Source organism: Mytilus galloprovincialis, chromosome 9, assembly GCF_965363235.1.
Source record: "Mytilus galloprovincialis chromosome 9, xbMytGall1.hap1.1, whole genome shotgun sequence".
Classification (NCBI taxonomy): domain Eukaryota; kingdom Metazoa; phylum Mollusca; class Bivalvia; order Mytilida; family Mytilidae; genus Mytilus; species Mytilus galloprovincialis.
The window spans coordinates 93531720-93548978 of record NC_134846.1 but is presented as its reverse complement, the minus strand read 5'-3'; the positions used below and the strand labels follow the sequence as shown (position 1 = coordinate 93548978).

Genomic DNA, 17259 nt, shown 5'->3' with positions numbered 1-17259 from the left:
TGTTGCAATTTTACTACTTTAAAACACAACGCGAAGCAAATTTACTTTATTTTACTTAAAAGACTAACTCTGGGAACACTCTATTTTTCAGTTTTACATTTGAAATTACTTTATTTTTGAACTTCAGTTTAGAAAGTTTTCTGACTCCTGTTTATTTCCGACTTTGTTTAAATTCATGCAATTATTGTACATTTGTGAATAAAATATAGTTTTCATTTGATTTATTGTCTGTTATTCAGCCATAATCTGATATCAGGTATCCCAATGGTCGAATAGGGGCGAAGTACTGGCCACTACACGTCCCGGGAGGTGTCGTCACCGACCCCCTCCGTTACAAATGGTGCCGTGACCAGGATACCTGATCCCTCAGTTTTGGTTTGAATATTTTTATTGCACTTATTTTTGATATTGTTTAAATTTTTGATTTTCAAAATGATAAAGTTTGAACAGAAACCTTGTACTTTTGATGGTGTTAGTGCCGATGTACAAGATTATTTTATATTTAATTTGAAGCAGTTAGTCTGTGGAATAACTGGAATTTTTATGAAATGGCTCTTCAGCTAGTAATCAACTTAAGAGAAGAAGCACGAACTATTTTACGTCTTCTTACTCCAACTCAGTTGCAAAGCTATGATTTTTTGAAAAGTTTACTTTTTCAACTCTTTAATCCTAAGGAAAGGATAGCATTTTATAAATTTCAACTGAATAGTTGTTTAATTTTGTCAGATGAATCTGTGTTCGATTTTGGACATAGATTCAAACTTTTATGTCATCGTGCATATCCAGATAATTTTCAAAGTATGCAAACTTATTTTATGGATCTTTTTATTGGAAAGTTAGAGAAGGAAATGGGAAAGTTTGTCCATTTCAAGCATCCTGCAACTTTTGACGATGCTATATTTTTGGCTACAGAGTTTGAGTCTTTTAATTTGATAGTTGAACCTGTTGAATGTGAAATTAAGGAAAGTGAAGAAAGTTTAGATTTTAGTTGTTTGAAGTCTGGTTTTGATCAAATTGTCAAAGTTCTTAAAAAGCTGGTTTATAAGAAGTTTAAAGTAAAAAAATGTTTTAATTGTTTGGTAGTTGGACATATCAGAGCTAATTGTCCCAATAAAGTTTGTAAAAGTGTCAATTTTGTTCAAGTTGTTGAACCAGAAAAACCAGTTTCTACTGCAGTTCATAAGAAAGTGAAAAAATCATGCAAAGTTGTCAACAAAGTTCAAACTTTATTTTCATTTGATTTGCAAAGCTGTTTATCTGATTATTTGATTTCTAGCACGGATGAGTTTTCTTGTTTGAAGGATAAGCCAGTTAAAGTTTGCATATAGTATGTTTTATTAGTTTTAATTTGTATATTTAGTATTTTACTTATTTTGTCAGTTTATATTATTGTTTAGTAGGTATGGTTTCAAAGTTTTCATTGGATTTGTTGTTTTTCTTGGTCACGTTAATGTGCCGGTTTTGCCATCAAATCCACCCTCAAAAACGTTGTTTGATTTGATTGTGTTTTCTTTAGATGTTGGTTTGTTTAGATTGTTGCTCAGTTTCTTGTTTTAATAGGTTTATTTATGAGTTTGCTCATTTATTTGGATTTTTAACCTTTCTGAACAAGTTTTATTGTTTTAAATTTGTTTAGTTTGGTTATGGTGTTCCTTTTGTGACTTTTATAAGTCATGGCAGAAATCTATTGAGTGGCAGAAAAATTATGTGTGAAGATAACCACCTGATAAAGTAAGCAGTTCTTGTTATCAAGAGCACCTTTCTTACTTTTTGTACAACGTTTGAACTTTGATCATCTTGAACCCGGAATCACATGTTATACGTGATTCCTTGAGATCTACAATGGTGGACTTAACCTGGTACAACGATGGACTTTTTAGAACCCGAAAAACACACGTTTAAAGTGTTTTCGTGAAAACAACAATTGGTGGACTATACCTGGTACAACTTGAACCATGCAGATTATCCGTATTAACATTCCGTTTCCGTTTGAATCTAGAACTGTGTTTTATTGAATGCAGTATAACTGTGTCCGTTTACATTTATATTCTATGGACCATACTTTATAATTTGTGTTTACCACCTTTTCCTGGACGTTTATACTGTGTGGAACTTTTCCTATGGTTGGACCGTGTGATTATTTGACATTTTTGTGACATTTATTGACATTTTATGTGCATTGATTTATATTGTTTATTGTTTTTTTACCACATCTATTTTAAATAGTTCTTTTCCCAAATTAATTTCTTTAATATTTGTCCTAAGGGGGGAGGATTGTAATAGATGTGCCTTGATGTGCCTAGGTTAATTCCCTTAATTTGGACAGATTAATTATTTAGTATGTAAATGTTTATTTTAAGTTAAATTTGATTTAAATATAGTAGGATAAAAGTAAAGAATGTTAATTTAACTGTTTTAGTATGTAACTTTTGATGCTTTTATCATGTTTTAAGAATATTCATTTATTTAACTTTTCTTCAGTACCTTTTCTGTTAAAGTTACCCTGTTTAATGACAAGTTTAGGATATCATTTGATATTCGGTCGGAGTCGGCCTTGCACAGGCCTCCAAATACTCGCCGGACTCATCAGCCCACCCGAGTTCAGAGTTAGCCACCACTTCGGTGCAGTTCGCCAGAGTTAGTCACCCCTTTTTGGTGCAATTTTACTACTTTAAAACACAACGCGAAGCAAATTTACTTTATTTTACTTAAAAGACTAACTCTGGGAACACTCTATTTTTCAGTTTTACATTTGAAATTACTTTATTTTTGAACTTCAGTTTAGAAAGTTTTCTGACTCCTGTTTATTTCCGACTTTGTTTAAATTCATGCAATTATTGTACATTTGTGAATAAAATATAGTTTTCATTTGATTTATTGTCTGTTATTCAGCCATAATCTGATATCAGGTATCCCAATGGTCGAATAGGGGCGAAGTACTGGCCACTACACGTCCCGGGAGGTGTCGTCACCGACCCCCTCCGTTACACCCCTCAAGCGTGTCCGATGATCGTTATTTGCCGAAACGTGTCCACTGTCAAGGGGGTATGGGTGTCTTTCGCCATCTTGGATTGTAAAAAACAGAGAACCTAAGGTCCGGATTGTTTATCAAGTTGGCAAAATTTGATGCAGGAATGCAGATATCTAATATGAATTTTCATTTAAAAGAACCAATTTATAGTATAAATTATAATTATTAATATTTTTACAAGTGTAGATTATTTTGGAATGTTTTTAAATGTTTTTAAAATTGGCATTTTAAGGGGGTGGGGGGTGTAACTATAAAACAGTGCATTTTCTGAAGGAATCTACATGGAATTTTCCTATTTTGTATTTTAACCGGAAAAAACGTACGGTGACCCTACCTTTACTTTTGATATTCTCAAAGCATTGTCTGAAAGCTATCTTTTCCTAATTTATTTTACAATTCTATCATTTCGTTTAGTTTCTAATCACAAAATGGTGTTTTTTCCTGTATAATCCATACAAAATGTGTCATTTTGTCACAACCTGTAGCTTGAGAAAATGCGCGGTGACCTATCATTTTTATTATATGTTTTACCATATATCAACAGATACTACGTTTTGGCAAAGTATGAACAAATTCTATCATTTTTATTTTAGACTCCCATACCACCTTAAACGCAAGAACGTCTCGCGTCTTTAAGCGCTAATACATGTATGTCCCAAATGAAAGCGATAACGTTTAGGGCAACTCTATTATGGGGGATACAGGTGATGAAGTTGTCATTTATTAGCGTTATTTAGTTTAATACTGGTTTTTAATGATTATCATAACTGCAAGTTTAATCTTTAACATATGAATTAACTTTTGATTGACATTGCTTATTGTCCAATTGCAAGTATTTCATACTCATTTAGAGCGAACATACAAATAAATCTAGAGTTGAATTAATCGTTTTCTTTGTAAATTATTTTGTACTAATAAACTCCGACGATGCCTTTTAAATAAATCCGAATATTGCACAGCGGAATTTCAGCAGAATTGACTCCCCTTTTGTCACTTTAAAAGCTCTTCAAATCATTAACGGGCTATCAGGTTTTCTTTTAATGAATTTTAGATTTCCAGCATCACTAAAGGCACATGATCAAGAGACATTACGTCCAGTGCCAAATAATTCATGCATTATTTGAACAAAATCATGTTAAAAATACATATACTATACTGGTATATAGGTTGTCATATCGGGAATTGAGGTAAGAAACTACTTCAATATCTGTTATGTAATACGATGCCGTTTTAAAAAAAAATGTACAGAAATTTGAAAATAAATGTTGCCTTAAAAAATTCAACGTATCGCTTCACGAAAGAGTGAAATTCTACAAAGATTTTTATGCGCAGAGAAAGTGACATTATCCCTCCACAAGGTATCTGATTTAATATCTACAATTTGACTGAACATGGCTGCTTACATCCGACATACTTGAACGGAAGACCCCACTTTTACTCATGTTAAACTGCCGCTTTATAAAAAAGACCTTAAGGAGGCTCGCGGGTACAAAAGTTTCAGCAAAAAATTAAACATTTGTTTTTTCATTGAATTTTTTTTTTATTACACTATTAATTATTACCTTATGATATGGTACAAAACTCACCCAAACAAATAAATTCGGTTTGGCCACAGATGACTTTTAAAATGTTTATATCATTGAAAAAGCCCCAAATTATCTCCCTTTGGTGCAAAAATTCGATGCTTGGGCATTAAATTGAAATATTACTTTTTAAACTCATCGATGACCTATAAACTCAATAATTGTAAAATTCAAGCGATTTCTGTAATTTAGTTCTTTTTTTATTTCGATATAACCCCTCTGTTTCTCCTATTAGTTCGACAGAAATAAAGGACATTAACAAAAAAAGTATGCTTCTTTCGGAGGCAGATTTTTTGAGCTTACATTTTATTTCATTTTTCTATTAATTATATGATAAAGTTCATTTATAGAAAAATATAGCGAAATCCTATATTTAAAAAAAATTGATTTATGCCCACGGGCCCCCTTAAGTAATTAATTTTTTTCTGTAATGAAAATGGTAAAATGAGTGTACGTTTATGAATAAACAATAACCAAATAACATACGTATTTAAAATATGGACACGAATGATAGTTTCAATTAAAAAAAGCTTGGTATGGTGTGGGTTTTTTTTTAATGGACACATTTGGGCGTTTATACAAAAAGTAAAATCACAAAAATAATGAATTCCGAGGAAAATTTAATAAGGAAAGTCCCCAATCAAATGGCAAAATCAAAAGTTCAAACACAACAAACGAATGGATAACAACTGTCATATTCCTCACTTAGTACAGGCATTGTCTTATGTAGATAATGGTGGATTGAACCTGGTTTTATAGCTAGCTAAACCACGCACTTGTATGCCAGTCGCATCAAATTCCATTATATTGTCAACGATGCGTGAACAAAACAAACAGACACAATAGGTAAAAATGTCAAAAATAGAGGTACAGCAGTCAACATTGTGTTATCATCTTACTCACTTTAAAAACAAGAAATGTAACAAATGACAAACGTTGGAGCCTTTGTATAACAAGACATGTTTTGCAGTTCAGTGACGTCATGTGGACACGTTTGGGGAAATCGGACATGTTTGAGAGGAAGGACACGTTTCTAAGTGTTACATACATGTAAACATGTATAACACAAATAGTTAGTTTAATGTATTAGAAAGCCAGAAATAGAAGATGATAAAACATTTGGTGGTTCAATTTTAATTTTATTTTCTAACTGTGGAGTGCTAAATAAAGAAAGATTTGACTCCTTTTTAAATTCTATATTTTACTGATAAAAGGACTCTCTTTTTAAATCAACACTGACAGCTGCAGTCGGAGGCCAGACATTTGGTTTTGCAGAACCCCTTAGGAATTTGCTTTGCTCTGTTCGTATGTCCAAAAAACCTATGATGTAAAACTTTCTTGACTTTAATGAAAATGATAGAAAGAAATTATTATATATTTTGTCTGCAGTTTGACTATGTTGTGTTAGAGCCTCTAGTCTTTCTACTATAGAATTATCGTTCGTTGTTACTTGATTTATTTGAAAGATCTTTAGTTTACATTATAAATCTAGAATTTACCAAATATTTTCACAACAGGTGTCAACCTTATATATAATGCAACATTTCCATATAAACATGATAAATGACAGCACTAATTGTAAATGATTAAAAAACATCACAATTTTTTTATTTATGGTTTTCCTTTCAGAAGGTTTTTTCAGATGTTAAAAAGTAATCCTAGAAGTTAATAAACAGACCACCAGAGAATCATGAGAAGTGCAGCCATGAGCTTAGTTCCAAATATGTGTATGGAAAGCAATGATGACAATGACTTGAATAAATAGAACTGAAAGTCTGAACAAAAGAAAACTATAAACTTCATTATTATAGCATCACATAATGGCGTCTAGACTTTCACAAGAGGAGGAAAACTATGTCAGGATGAGTTTATTACTAACAGGTATATCTCCGCGTGCAGCACGAGCTCTGTTTGATCAGGAATTTGCTCCGTCATGCTTGGAATCTTCACTGAAGAAAGAGTTCAATAAACTGAAAGACCTTCAAAAGAAACGAGTAATAAACCAGTCCCAGTGGAATCTCCTGTTCCCAAGATTTCCTGGTAAGTTTAGAGTCATGTTTTATGTAGTTAATTATAATTAACTAAAAGACCTTTAAAAGAAACGAGTAATTAACCAGTCACAGTGGAATCTCCTGTTTCCAACATTTCCTGTTAAGTTTAGAGTCATGTTTTATATAGTTAATTACAATAAACTAAAAGACCTTCAAAAGAAACGAGTAATTAACTAGTCACAGTGGAATCTCCTGTTCCCAACATTTCCTGGTAAGTTTAGATTCATGTTTTATGTAGTTAATTACAATAAACTAAAAGACCTTCAAAATAAACGAGTAATAAACCTGTCGCAATGGAAACTCCTGACCCCCCGGTCACCTGGTAAGTAAAGAGACATGTTATATGTTTGTTACAGTGTAGACTGGTTCCCGATCGCAATATTCATTATGTTACACATATACAAATATGGAACGTACGTAGTACCGGAAACCAGGATAGTTAAGGTGAAACTACTACCTAAGATTTCCTGCTAAAAAAGGGGGAGATGAGTCATATTTCAATGAAAAGTAGAATAACAAAAATACTGAACTCCACAAAAAATTCAAAACGTAAATTTTTTTAACTAATGTCATAAACAACAGCTCAAACACATCAAAAAAACGGAAACAACTGTCATATTCCTAACTTGGTTCAGGAAAAAGTGAAAACTCCTTTTCTCTAATTTTCTAGTAACTTAACATAGACATGTAAGATGTCATTCACAGTGAAACAAGGAAACCTCCTGCTACAAAGATTTCCTGGTATGTTGTGAATATAAAAAAAAACAAGATGTGGCACGATTGCCCATGAGACAACCCTCCGCAAGAGAACAAATAACACAGAAATTTACAACTATAGGTCACCGCACTGCCTTAAACAATGGGTTAAAACCCATACCGCAAAGTCAGCTATAAAAGGCCCTGCAATGACAAATGGAAAACAATTCAAACGAGAAAACTAACGGCCTGATTAATGTATAAGATAATGAACGAAAAACAAATATGATATGCAGCAACAAACGACAACCACTGAATTACAGGCTCCTGACTTGGAGCAAGCGAATCCAGAATGTGGTGGGGTTAAACTAGTTTGAAGGTGCCAAACCTCATGTTAGGTGTCAGTCACAGTGAAACTCCTGTTCCCCTGATTTCAATGTACATTGTATTTTGTGATAGTAGACATCTGTCATATGTCCATTGCCGATGACCTCATTTTCATAATTCAGTGACTACTTAAAATAAAGATGTTTTGTAATGGTAAAAACTCTTTAAATATGAGTAATAGGATAACTATATTTGGTATGTGCTTACCTTGCAAGGTCCTCCTGTCTAGCAGACAAATTGATATCAACCTCTTTTCATGGATCAATGAACAAGGTAAAGTTTGCATGGTCAAGTCTATATCTCGAATACTATATTTGGTGTATATAATGACTGTACGGTGTACATGTCCAACTCACAGGTGTCTTCTGAGCTTAACCTTATTTCCATTGTTCAGTGGTTAAAGTTCAGTTTTTTTGTGGTTTTGGTCTGTTTTTCTAAAACTTTATACAATAGGTCAAATTTATTTGATATATGGAAATATTTTGTAATTTACATGTCAGTCTGGCAGGATTTATTTAACCTTGACCTCATTTTCATGGTCCATTGCTCAATGCTAAGGTTTTGTGTTTTCGTCTGTTTTTCTTCAACTGTATGCTATATGTTAACTCTATTTGGTGTATGAAATAATTGTAAGGTGTATATGTCTTTACAGGTATCATGTGACATTAATATACTATTCGTGGTTCATTGGTCAATGTTAAGTTTTCCTGGTTAAGTTTATTCCTTAGATACTATATTTGATGCACAGAAATCTTTTTTTCCCGAGTAGTCAATGACCAATGAAAATGAGTACAAGGACAATGGACATATAGTTATAATGTAGCGTTTTGTTTCTATTAGCATGATTCATTTGTATGTATGTACCTACAATATGTTACCAGGAAAACAACAAGTTATTAATGAAGGGTATTTGCAGAAATGATCCAGTTTCTGTGATCTTCAATTTTACTCTTAGGATTCATAAAGGTTTTAAACTAGTCTTAAATTTTCAATGATATAATGATCTTATGTATCTTATTTGTAGATGTTCCCGATTCTAAATCATTTGACGTAACTCTTATAATAACGTTACTTAGAAATCTGACCACTCTGACCCCTCCTCGCGGTGGATTTGACCAGTTGCCATCTGATAATGAAAACACACCTTCTTCAGATTTAGCCAGGATTAAATATTACAGGAACTTCCTTGCTCACCTGGATGAGGGAAAAGTAGACAGTACTACATTCACAACAGCATGGGACAATGTGACTAGTGTAAGTTCATCGTAAATACAATGTTAGCATGGATACAAACTATACAGTAAGATTAATTTCACTAAAAAGCCTGGAACTGAAAGGTATGCATTTATATATGACATGGAAATATCAATCGTTGGCATTGACTATGTTGCAGTCTATGAAGATGATTTTCCTCACATTCGAAATCACTACATGTTAAAAGTAAAATAACACTAATACTGAACTCCAAGGAAAATTCAAAACAGAAAGTCCCTGATCAAATGGCAAACCCAAAAGCTCAAACACATCAAACGAATGGAAATTAACTGTCACATTCCTGACTTGGTATCAGCATTTTTATTATCTCATTAGTTCTTGAATGCAGTGTACATGTATTTCAAATCAAGAACTATAAGAAACTCCTTCAATTCTGAATATTTTTACAAAACGGCTAAGAATTTACTTTTCTATGAAAACATTAAACTATATTTATTACAAAACAGTATTGGAGAAGTGTTGAATTTCTTTTTCTCTTTATCATGTTTATCTCAACTTTAATTTAAAAGTTTAACATCTAAATTATCTAAAAAGAATCTAGCTTATTCTCTTGGGCGTCCTCATGTACCATTGACTTATGTCAATTCAAATTTCATAGTTTAAGATGCCATTTCGTCCAGCTGATTTGACTTAATAAACCAACAGTGTAAACTATAAGGACGCCTCCGGGTGCCGGAGCTTCTCACTGCATTGAAGACCCATTGGTGGCCTTCGGCTTTTGTCTGCTCTATGGTCGGGTTGTTGTCTCTTTGACACATTCCCCATTTCCATTCTCAATTTTATAATATTGAACCATTCCTGATTTTTTTTTTATTATAAGCAGCAATTGTTGCAAGTCACTTTTTTTGCAACTGCAATAGTTTTGAATTGGAAAAATTGTATGCCATTGTCTTTGTTGTCATTGTTCCATACCAAAAAATGTTGCGATTGATTTGGGGGTTATTGTCTTAAATGTTCAACAATTAAGGGTAAAACAAAAGGGTAAAAAACTTGCATTTTTGTTTTGTTTCGTGACAATCAATTGTGAATAAGCATATGGCTCTCTATGAAAATGTACCACATGAATCCATACATTTAAAGAAAGTTTGGGATTGAATTTTGGGGTTATGGCTCCGTGTTGAAGACCGTACTTTTACCTATAATAGTTTACTTTTACAAATTGTGACTTGGATGGAGAGTTGTCTTATTGGCACTTATACCACATCTTCTTATATTTCATTAATATGCTGATTCTTACTGTGTATTTAGATTTTAAGATTTAGATATTTTTAATCACAATCCAACTTGTTTTTTTAATGAAGACTCCTTGTTCTTTGTTAATTTTCAGGCTATCAGCCGATTAGGTGGACAACCAATGAAACTGGAGTGTGATGACATGAAGGTTAAGATATTAGACCAGACAAATCAGGAAATAATGCTGGACATTAAACGTTCAAATGGTGAAATAATGGAATTGAAAAAGTCGTATGAGAGCTTGAACAAGTCAGTGAAGGGCTTGAAGAGAGCAAAGAAAGCTTTGACAAAAAAAGTGGAAAAGTTGAAGACATCTCAAGAAGATACAGTACCTTGGAATATAAGGGGTAAATATTGAATAATCCAAAAAATTGTAGAAGGTTCTTTTTTTGCCAAATTGCTTCTAAAATCATCCAAGATGGCCGCCAGCGGAGGACTTAGTTTAACATAGGACCCTATGGGAAATACATACAAATGTCTTTTTTTAGAGAACCACTGAATGGAATAAAAACAAACATAACATAAATGTTCCTTTTGAGGTGCTGACCATGTGTTGTTACTTTGTAGCCGATCCATCTTGCAAGATGGACACCAGCGGTGGACTTAGTTTAACATAGGACCCTAAGGGAAATACATACAAATGTCTTCTTTTAGAGAACCACTGAATGGAATGAAACCAAACATAGCATAAATGCTCCTTATGAGGTGCTAATGAAGTTTTGATACTTTGTTGCTGATACATCAGCCAAGATGGCAGCCATGGGGAGGAATTAGTTTAACATCGGACCCTATTGGAAATACATACAAATGTCTTCTTTTAGAGAACCACTGCTTGGACTGAAACTAAACATGTCATAAATTTTCCTTATGAGGTGCTGCTGAAGTGCTGCTACTTTGTTGCTGATTTACTGTTCAAGCTGGCCACCATGATTTATTATTACTTTATGGGGCTAATATTAAACCAAAGTTGGCCTCAATCATTTTTTAAGTATCTGTTATGATTTTTATATTTTTTTATATGAAAAACCCAAGTAGAGTCAGGTGAACGACACAATCTCTTGAGAGCCTTTAGTTTAAATGTGTAAAGTTTTAATCTATATACAGTACTTAGTTTAAACTTTCCAGACAGTTTTCATCAGTGTGATATTGCAGTAATAAATGTATTTTGCTTGATCTTTTCACGGGAAAAAAATATAATAGTCAATGCTTGTGCTTAACATTTTTTATGTTAATTTAGCCAAAATGTACTTAAAATTAGCCTATATAATATATTCACTAAAAACCTAAAATAGCTCGTCTGTTTAATTACTTTAGGAAGAAAGAATTTACTTTCTATAGTCACCGTCACGTAAAATTGGTACCATGTTTTGGTTCATTCATTCAAAATAACGTTTTTCAATTAGCGGAATCAAATATCATTACAAAAATCAACTACTGTCCTACCTTTTATTGAGTTTGCACTGTATAATCCTGACCTTCACATAATCCAAGATTATTTTGTATGGTGGAATCCGACATTGTTATTACCGGAAGTGTTGCTGTGGATTTCCACATGCTGTCTATTTTCTCGGGTCTCTCAGAGCTTTTCATCATCTTTATTGTTTAAAGGCAAAAAGCGCTGAAAATTGTATCACATCAATGACAAGGATATTACCAGAGAGTAACGAATGTTATGTAAATGAAACCGGAGGGTTTTTTAAGTTGTGTATTTTCTGTGTCAACTTTTTACCCCTGTTTGTATAAAGAGTAGGTATCGGAATCCTGAGTCTCTGATCCTTCATATTTAACTTTGTAATACTCAACACTAGCAAGTTTTCATAGTTTATTAATAGATTACAATTTAGCAAATATCAACATTAATATTGTAAAAATAAAGTATTCAAATGTAAATAAGTTAAAACTCACATAAGAGTGACAAAATATGGTGAGATCTGTGCAAGACCAGCAAGACTGAAGATAGACATTTTGTTCTATATGTAACAATGTCATCTTTCAGCAAGTGGTAAGGTCTGTGCAAGATCAGCAAACTTTCTATATTAAAAGCCTTATGTAGACTGTTTTAAAACAGAATTGGGTTGCATTTTAACAATTGCACCTACATTAAAAAGTTTCTATAGGAAGACTATGGCCCTCTAAATGATTAAGCAATTTAACAAATATTAATCTCAGATCTTATTTAACAATAGCGAGATGAATAGAAAAGCTATATAATATAAGTAAAGAATCATTTGTATCAATGATTTATATCAACAGTAATATTTAAATGTAAATTTCTCAGTCCATTATCAAGGGAAGTAATGTTGTTTCAAAATTAGGCTCTCCACCACATAAATAAGGGATCCTCATAGAAACCAAGATGGCGGTTTTACAATGTGATTAATCTTAAAAAATGTGAAGGTCAAGACTATACAGTGCAAACACAATAAAAGGTAGGACAGTAGTGGATATTTGGAAAGAATTTTCTTCCGCTAATGGAAAAACATCATCTCGAGTGAATGCGGCTGATATTTAAAAAAATTTCGACAAAAATCACAGTGCCAATTTTACATGACGGCGACTATAGAGCTAGTTCCATTCTTTGAATACAATTTAGTTCTACTCATCAGATGAATATAATGTGTGCAACAACTACTGGTCACTGTATTGTCTTGAACAAAGAGTAAATCCCATACTGTATAGTTTTTAAAAAGGAGTAAATCCCGTACCCTATAATCTCAACTAGGAGTAAATCGCTTATCCTATGACCAAAATGACACAGATATTAACAACTATAGGTCACCTATAGCCTACAACAAGGAGTAAATCCCATACCATGTAATCTTCAACAAAGAGTAAATCCCTTACCCTTTAATCTTCAAAAAGGAGTAAATCCCTTACCCTTTAATCTTCAAAAAGGAGTAAATCCCTTACCCTTTAGTCTTCGAAAAGGAGTAAATCTCTTATACTTTAGTCTTCAAAAAGGAGTAAATCCCTTAACCTTTAGTCTTCAAAAAGGAGTAAATTCCTTACCTTTTAATCTTCAAAAAGGAGTAAATCCCTTCACCTTAAGTCTTAAAAATGGAGTAAATACCTTACCTTTTAATCTTCAAAAAGGAGTAAATCCCTTACCCTTTAATCTTCAGAAAGGAGTAAATTCCTTACCCTTTAGTCTTCAAAAGGGAGTAAATTCCTTACCCTTAAGTCTTCAAAAGGGTGTGAATCCCTTACCCTCTAGTCTTCAAAAAGAAGTAAATGCCTTACCCTTTAATCTTCAGAAAGAGTAAATCCCTTACCCTTTAGTCTTCAAAAAGGAGTAAATCCCTTACCCTTTAATCATCAAAAAGGAGTAAATCACTTACCCTTTAGTCTTCAAAAAGGAGTAAATCCCTTACCCTTTAATCATCAAAAAGGAGTAAATCACTTACCCTCTAGTCTTCAAAAAGAAGTAAATGCCTTACCCTTTAATCTTCAAAAAGAAGTAAATCCCTTTCCCTTTAATCTTCAAAAAGGAGTAAATCCTTTACCGTTTAGTCTTCAAAAAGGAGTAAATCCCTTTCCCCTTTAGTCTTCAAAAAGGAGTAAATTCCTTAACCTTTAGTCTTCAAAAAGGAGTAAATTCCTTACCTTTTAATCTTCAAAAAGGAGTAAATCCCTTCACTTTAAGTCTTAAAAAAGTAGATCCTTTACCTTTTAGTCTTCAAAAGGGAGTAAATGCTTTACCCTTTAATCTTCAAAAAGAAGTAAATCCCTTTCCCTTTAATCTTCAAAGACAGTAAATCCTTTACCTTTAGTCTTCAAAAAGGAGTGAATTCCTTACCTTTTAATCTTCAAAAAGGAGTAAATCCATTCACCTTAAGTCTTAAAAAAGGAGTAAATCCTTTACTCTTTAGTCTTCAAAAGGGAGTAAATTCCTTACCCTTTAATCTTCAAAAGGGTGTGAATCCCTTACCCTTTAGTCGTTCAAAAAGGAGTAAATGCCTTACCCTTAAGTCATCAAAAAGGAGTAAATCCCTTACCCTGTAGTCTTCAAAAAGGAGTAAATCCCTTACCCTCTAGTCTTCAAAAAAAAGAAAATCCCTTACCCTTTAATCTTCAAAAAGGAGTAAATGCCTAACCCTTTAGTCATCAAAAAGGAGTAAATCCCTTACCCTCTAGTCTTCAAAAGGGAGTAAATACCTTACTCTTATGTCTTCAAAAAGGAGTAAATCCCTCACCATTTAGTCTTCAAAAAGGAGTAAATGCCTTACCCTTTAGTCATCAAAAAGGAGTAAATCCCTTACCCTCTAGTCTTCAAAAATGAGTAAATCCCTTACCCTTTAGTCTTCAAAAAGGAGTAAATACCTCACCCTTTAGTCTTCAAAAAGGAGTAAATGCCTTACCCTTTAGTCATCAAAAAGGAGTAAATCCCTTACCCTTTAGTCTTCAAAAAGGAGTAAATGGCTTACCCTTAAGTCTTCTAAAGGGAGTGAATTCCTTACCCTTACGTCTTCAAAAAAGGAGTAAATGACTTACCCTTTCGTCATCAAAAGGAGTAAATACCTTACCCTTTAGTCATCAAAAAGGAGTAAATCCCTCACACTTAAGTCTTCGAAAAGGAGTAAATCCCTCACCCTTTAGTCTTCAAAAAGGAGTAAATCCCTTACCCTTTAGTCTTCAAAAGGGAGTTAATCCATTACCCTTTAGTCTTCAAAAAGGAGTAAATCCATTACCCTTTAGTCTTCAAAAAGGAGTAAATCCCTCACCCTTTAGTCTTCAAAAAGGAGTAAATCCCTAACCCTTTAGTCTTCAAAAAGGAGTAAATCCCTCACCCTTTACTCTTCAAAAAGGAGTAAATCCCTTACCCTTAAGTCTTCAAAAGGGAGTAAATCCCTTACCCTTTAGTCTTCAAAAGGGAGTAAATCATTTACCCTTTAGTCTTCAAAAAGGAGTAAATCCCTTACCCTTTAGTCTTCAAAAAGGAGTAAATACCTCACCCTTGAGTCTTCAAAAAGGAGTAAATCCCTTACCCTTAAATCATCAAAAAGGAGTAAATCCCTTACCCTTTAGTCTTCAAAAGGGAGTAAATTCCTTACCCTTTAATCTTCAAAAGGATGTGAATCCCTTACTCTTTAGTCTTCAAAAAGAAGTAAATGCCTTACCCTTTCGTCATCAAAAAAGGAGTAAATCCCTAACCCTTTAGTCTTCAAAAAGGAGTAAATCCCTCACCCTTTAGTCTTCAAAAAGGAGTAAATCCCTAACCCTTCAATCATCAAAAAGGAGTAATTCCCTCAACCTTTAGTCTTCAAAAAGGAGTAAGTTCCTTACCTTTTAATCTTCAAAAAGGAGTAAATCCCTTACCCTTTAGTCTTCAAAAAGGAGTAAATCCCTCACCCTTTATTCATCAAAAAGGAGTTAATCCCTCACCCTTTAGTCTTCAAAAAGGAGTAAATCCCTACCCTTTAGTCTTAAAAAAGGAGTAAATTCCTTACCCTTTAGTCTTCAAAAGGGAGTTAATCCCTTACCCTTTAGTCATCAAAAAGGAGTAAATCCCTTACCCTTTAGTCTTCAAAAAGGCGTAAATCCCTCACCCTTTAGTCTTCAAAAAGGAGTAAATCCCTTACCCTTTAGTCTTCAAAAAGGAGTAAATCCCTCACCCTTTAGTCTTCAAGAAAGAGTAAATCCCTTACCCTTTAGTCTTCAAAAAGGAGTAAATCCCTCACCCTTTAGTCTTCAAGAAAGAGTAAATTCCTTACCCTTTAGTCTTTAAAAAGGAGTAAATCCATCACCCTTTAGTCTTTAAGAAAGAATAAATCCCTTACCCTATATAGGGTGAAAAAGGGGAACATTCAGAATTTAACAAAAGGAGTAGGTCCGGTAAGGACCGATTTTGGCCTCATTTTTCAGGTTCATCTGACGAAAGATTTTGACCACTTTTTAAACACTTTTGTGTCTATTGCATTTTATTCAATTAGTTTATGTGAAAGATTTTAACTAATTTAGTCATTAAAAACGATCCGATTTAAGCTCAAATATGAAAAATATACCAAATATGCCGAAAAATGTCACTTTTCATATCGTTTTTGTCAAAAATGAAAGTGGCCGCATCCGTGTTCATCCTCAACCTTTATATATGTTATGTATTATCATCAAATACAACTTACATTTCAATATTAAGGATGAACACGAATGCGGCCACTTTCGTTTTACACGGAAACCGTCTAAAATTAGACTAAAATGCTAGAATTGTGAAGATTTCAGTAATTTAGCATGACTTAAAGGTGCTAGTACCCGATATATGTGCATTGTATTGTCAAAACCAGCCCATATTTATGTAGCAGAAGCATTTTACTATCCAATAAATAACTAAAAGTTTACATTTTAACAATTTTGTAAAACTGCTATATTTTGGGGCCAAAAACGGGTCTTACTGAACCTACTCCTTTGCTTTATTTCACAGATTTTAAAGAAATTAACTCAAATAAGAAGTTTTATAAATATTTAATGAAGATTAATAGAGTCCTGGGCCTTAAATATGATGACTCAGCATAAATTCACAGTTTACAGTATGCATAGTTTACTTAAAGTCCTGGATACAAAATTAAATCATAATATTTGCATATTTGTAAGTTAAATTGTTAAGACGTGCTTATATTTACTCTTCGCAGTCATTGCAACTCATAGATCCTTCCTGAATATTATTTATGGGGTATTTGTGTCCTTTTGATAACCCAAAAGTAAGCCGCAACACCTAAATCTGCTTTTTTGTCACCACGGCATAATAAATACAAGCTAGAAAAACAAAAATAACTCAAGAAAACTTACAATAGTGTGTTCTATCCTGAATATGTACTAAATATTCCAGATTGCTAGAAACAGCAAAATGAGTTAGGAAATTTGAGGCCCCAGGGGCAAAAAACATAGAAAATTGCCTACCCCCTGAGTCATAAAACAAATAATTTAACTTGTAAATGCTATGATTTTATGATTTTTAAGTTCTTGATATAGAAAACAATAACTATGCTTGGCAGTTATGCAAAAATCAGAT

The 17259-nt window shown here is 33.1% G+C and overlaps 1 protein-coding gene across 2 annotated transcripts in view; it reads left to right on the top strand.

Moving 5' to 3' along the window:
* Positions 1-17259, top strand: part of LOC143046398 (uncharacterized) — a 99835-nt gene that overhangs the window by 38045 nt on the left and 44531 nt on the right. The window contains exons 2-4 of one of the 2 annotated variants that reach the window (XM_076219542.1): positions 6244-6654; positions 8773-9002; positions 10351-10603. In XM_076219542.1, coding sequence (XP_076075657.1) covers positions 6435-6654; positions 8773-9002; positions 10351-10603 — 703 coding nt within the window. In that variant the 5' untranslated portion in view covers positions 6244-6434. The remainder of the gene's footprint in view (positions 1-6243; positions 6655-8772; positions 9003-10350; positions 10604-17259) is intronic. The other variant, XM_076219543.1, reaches the window with a different exon arrangement.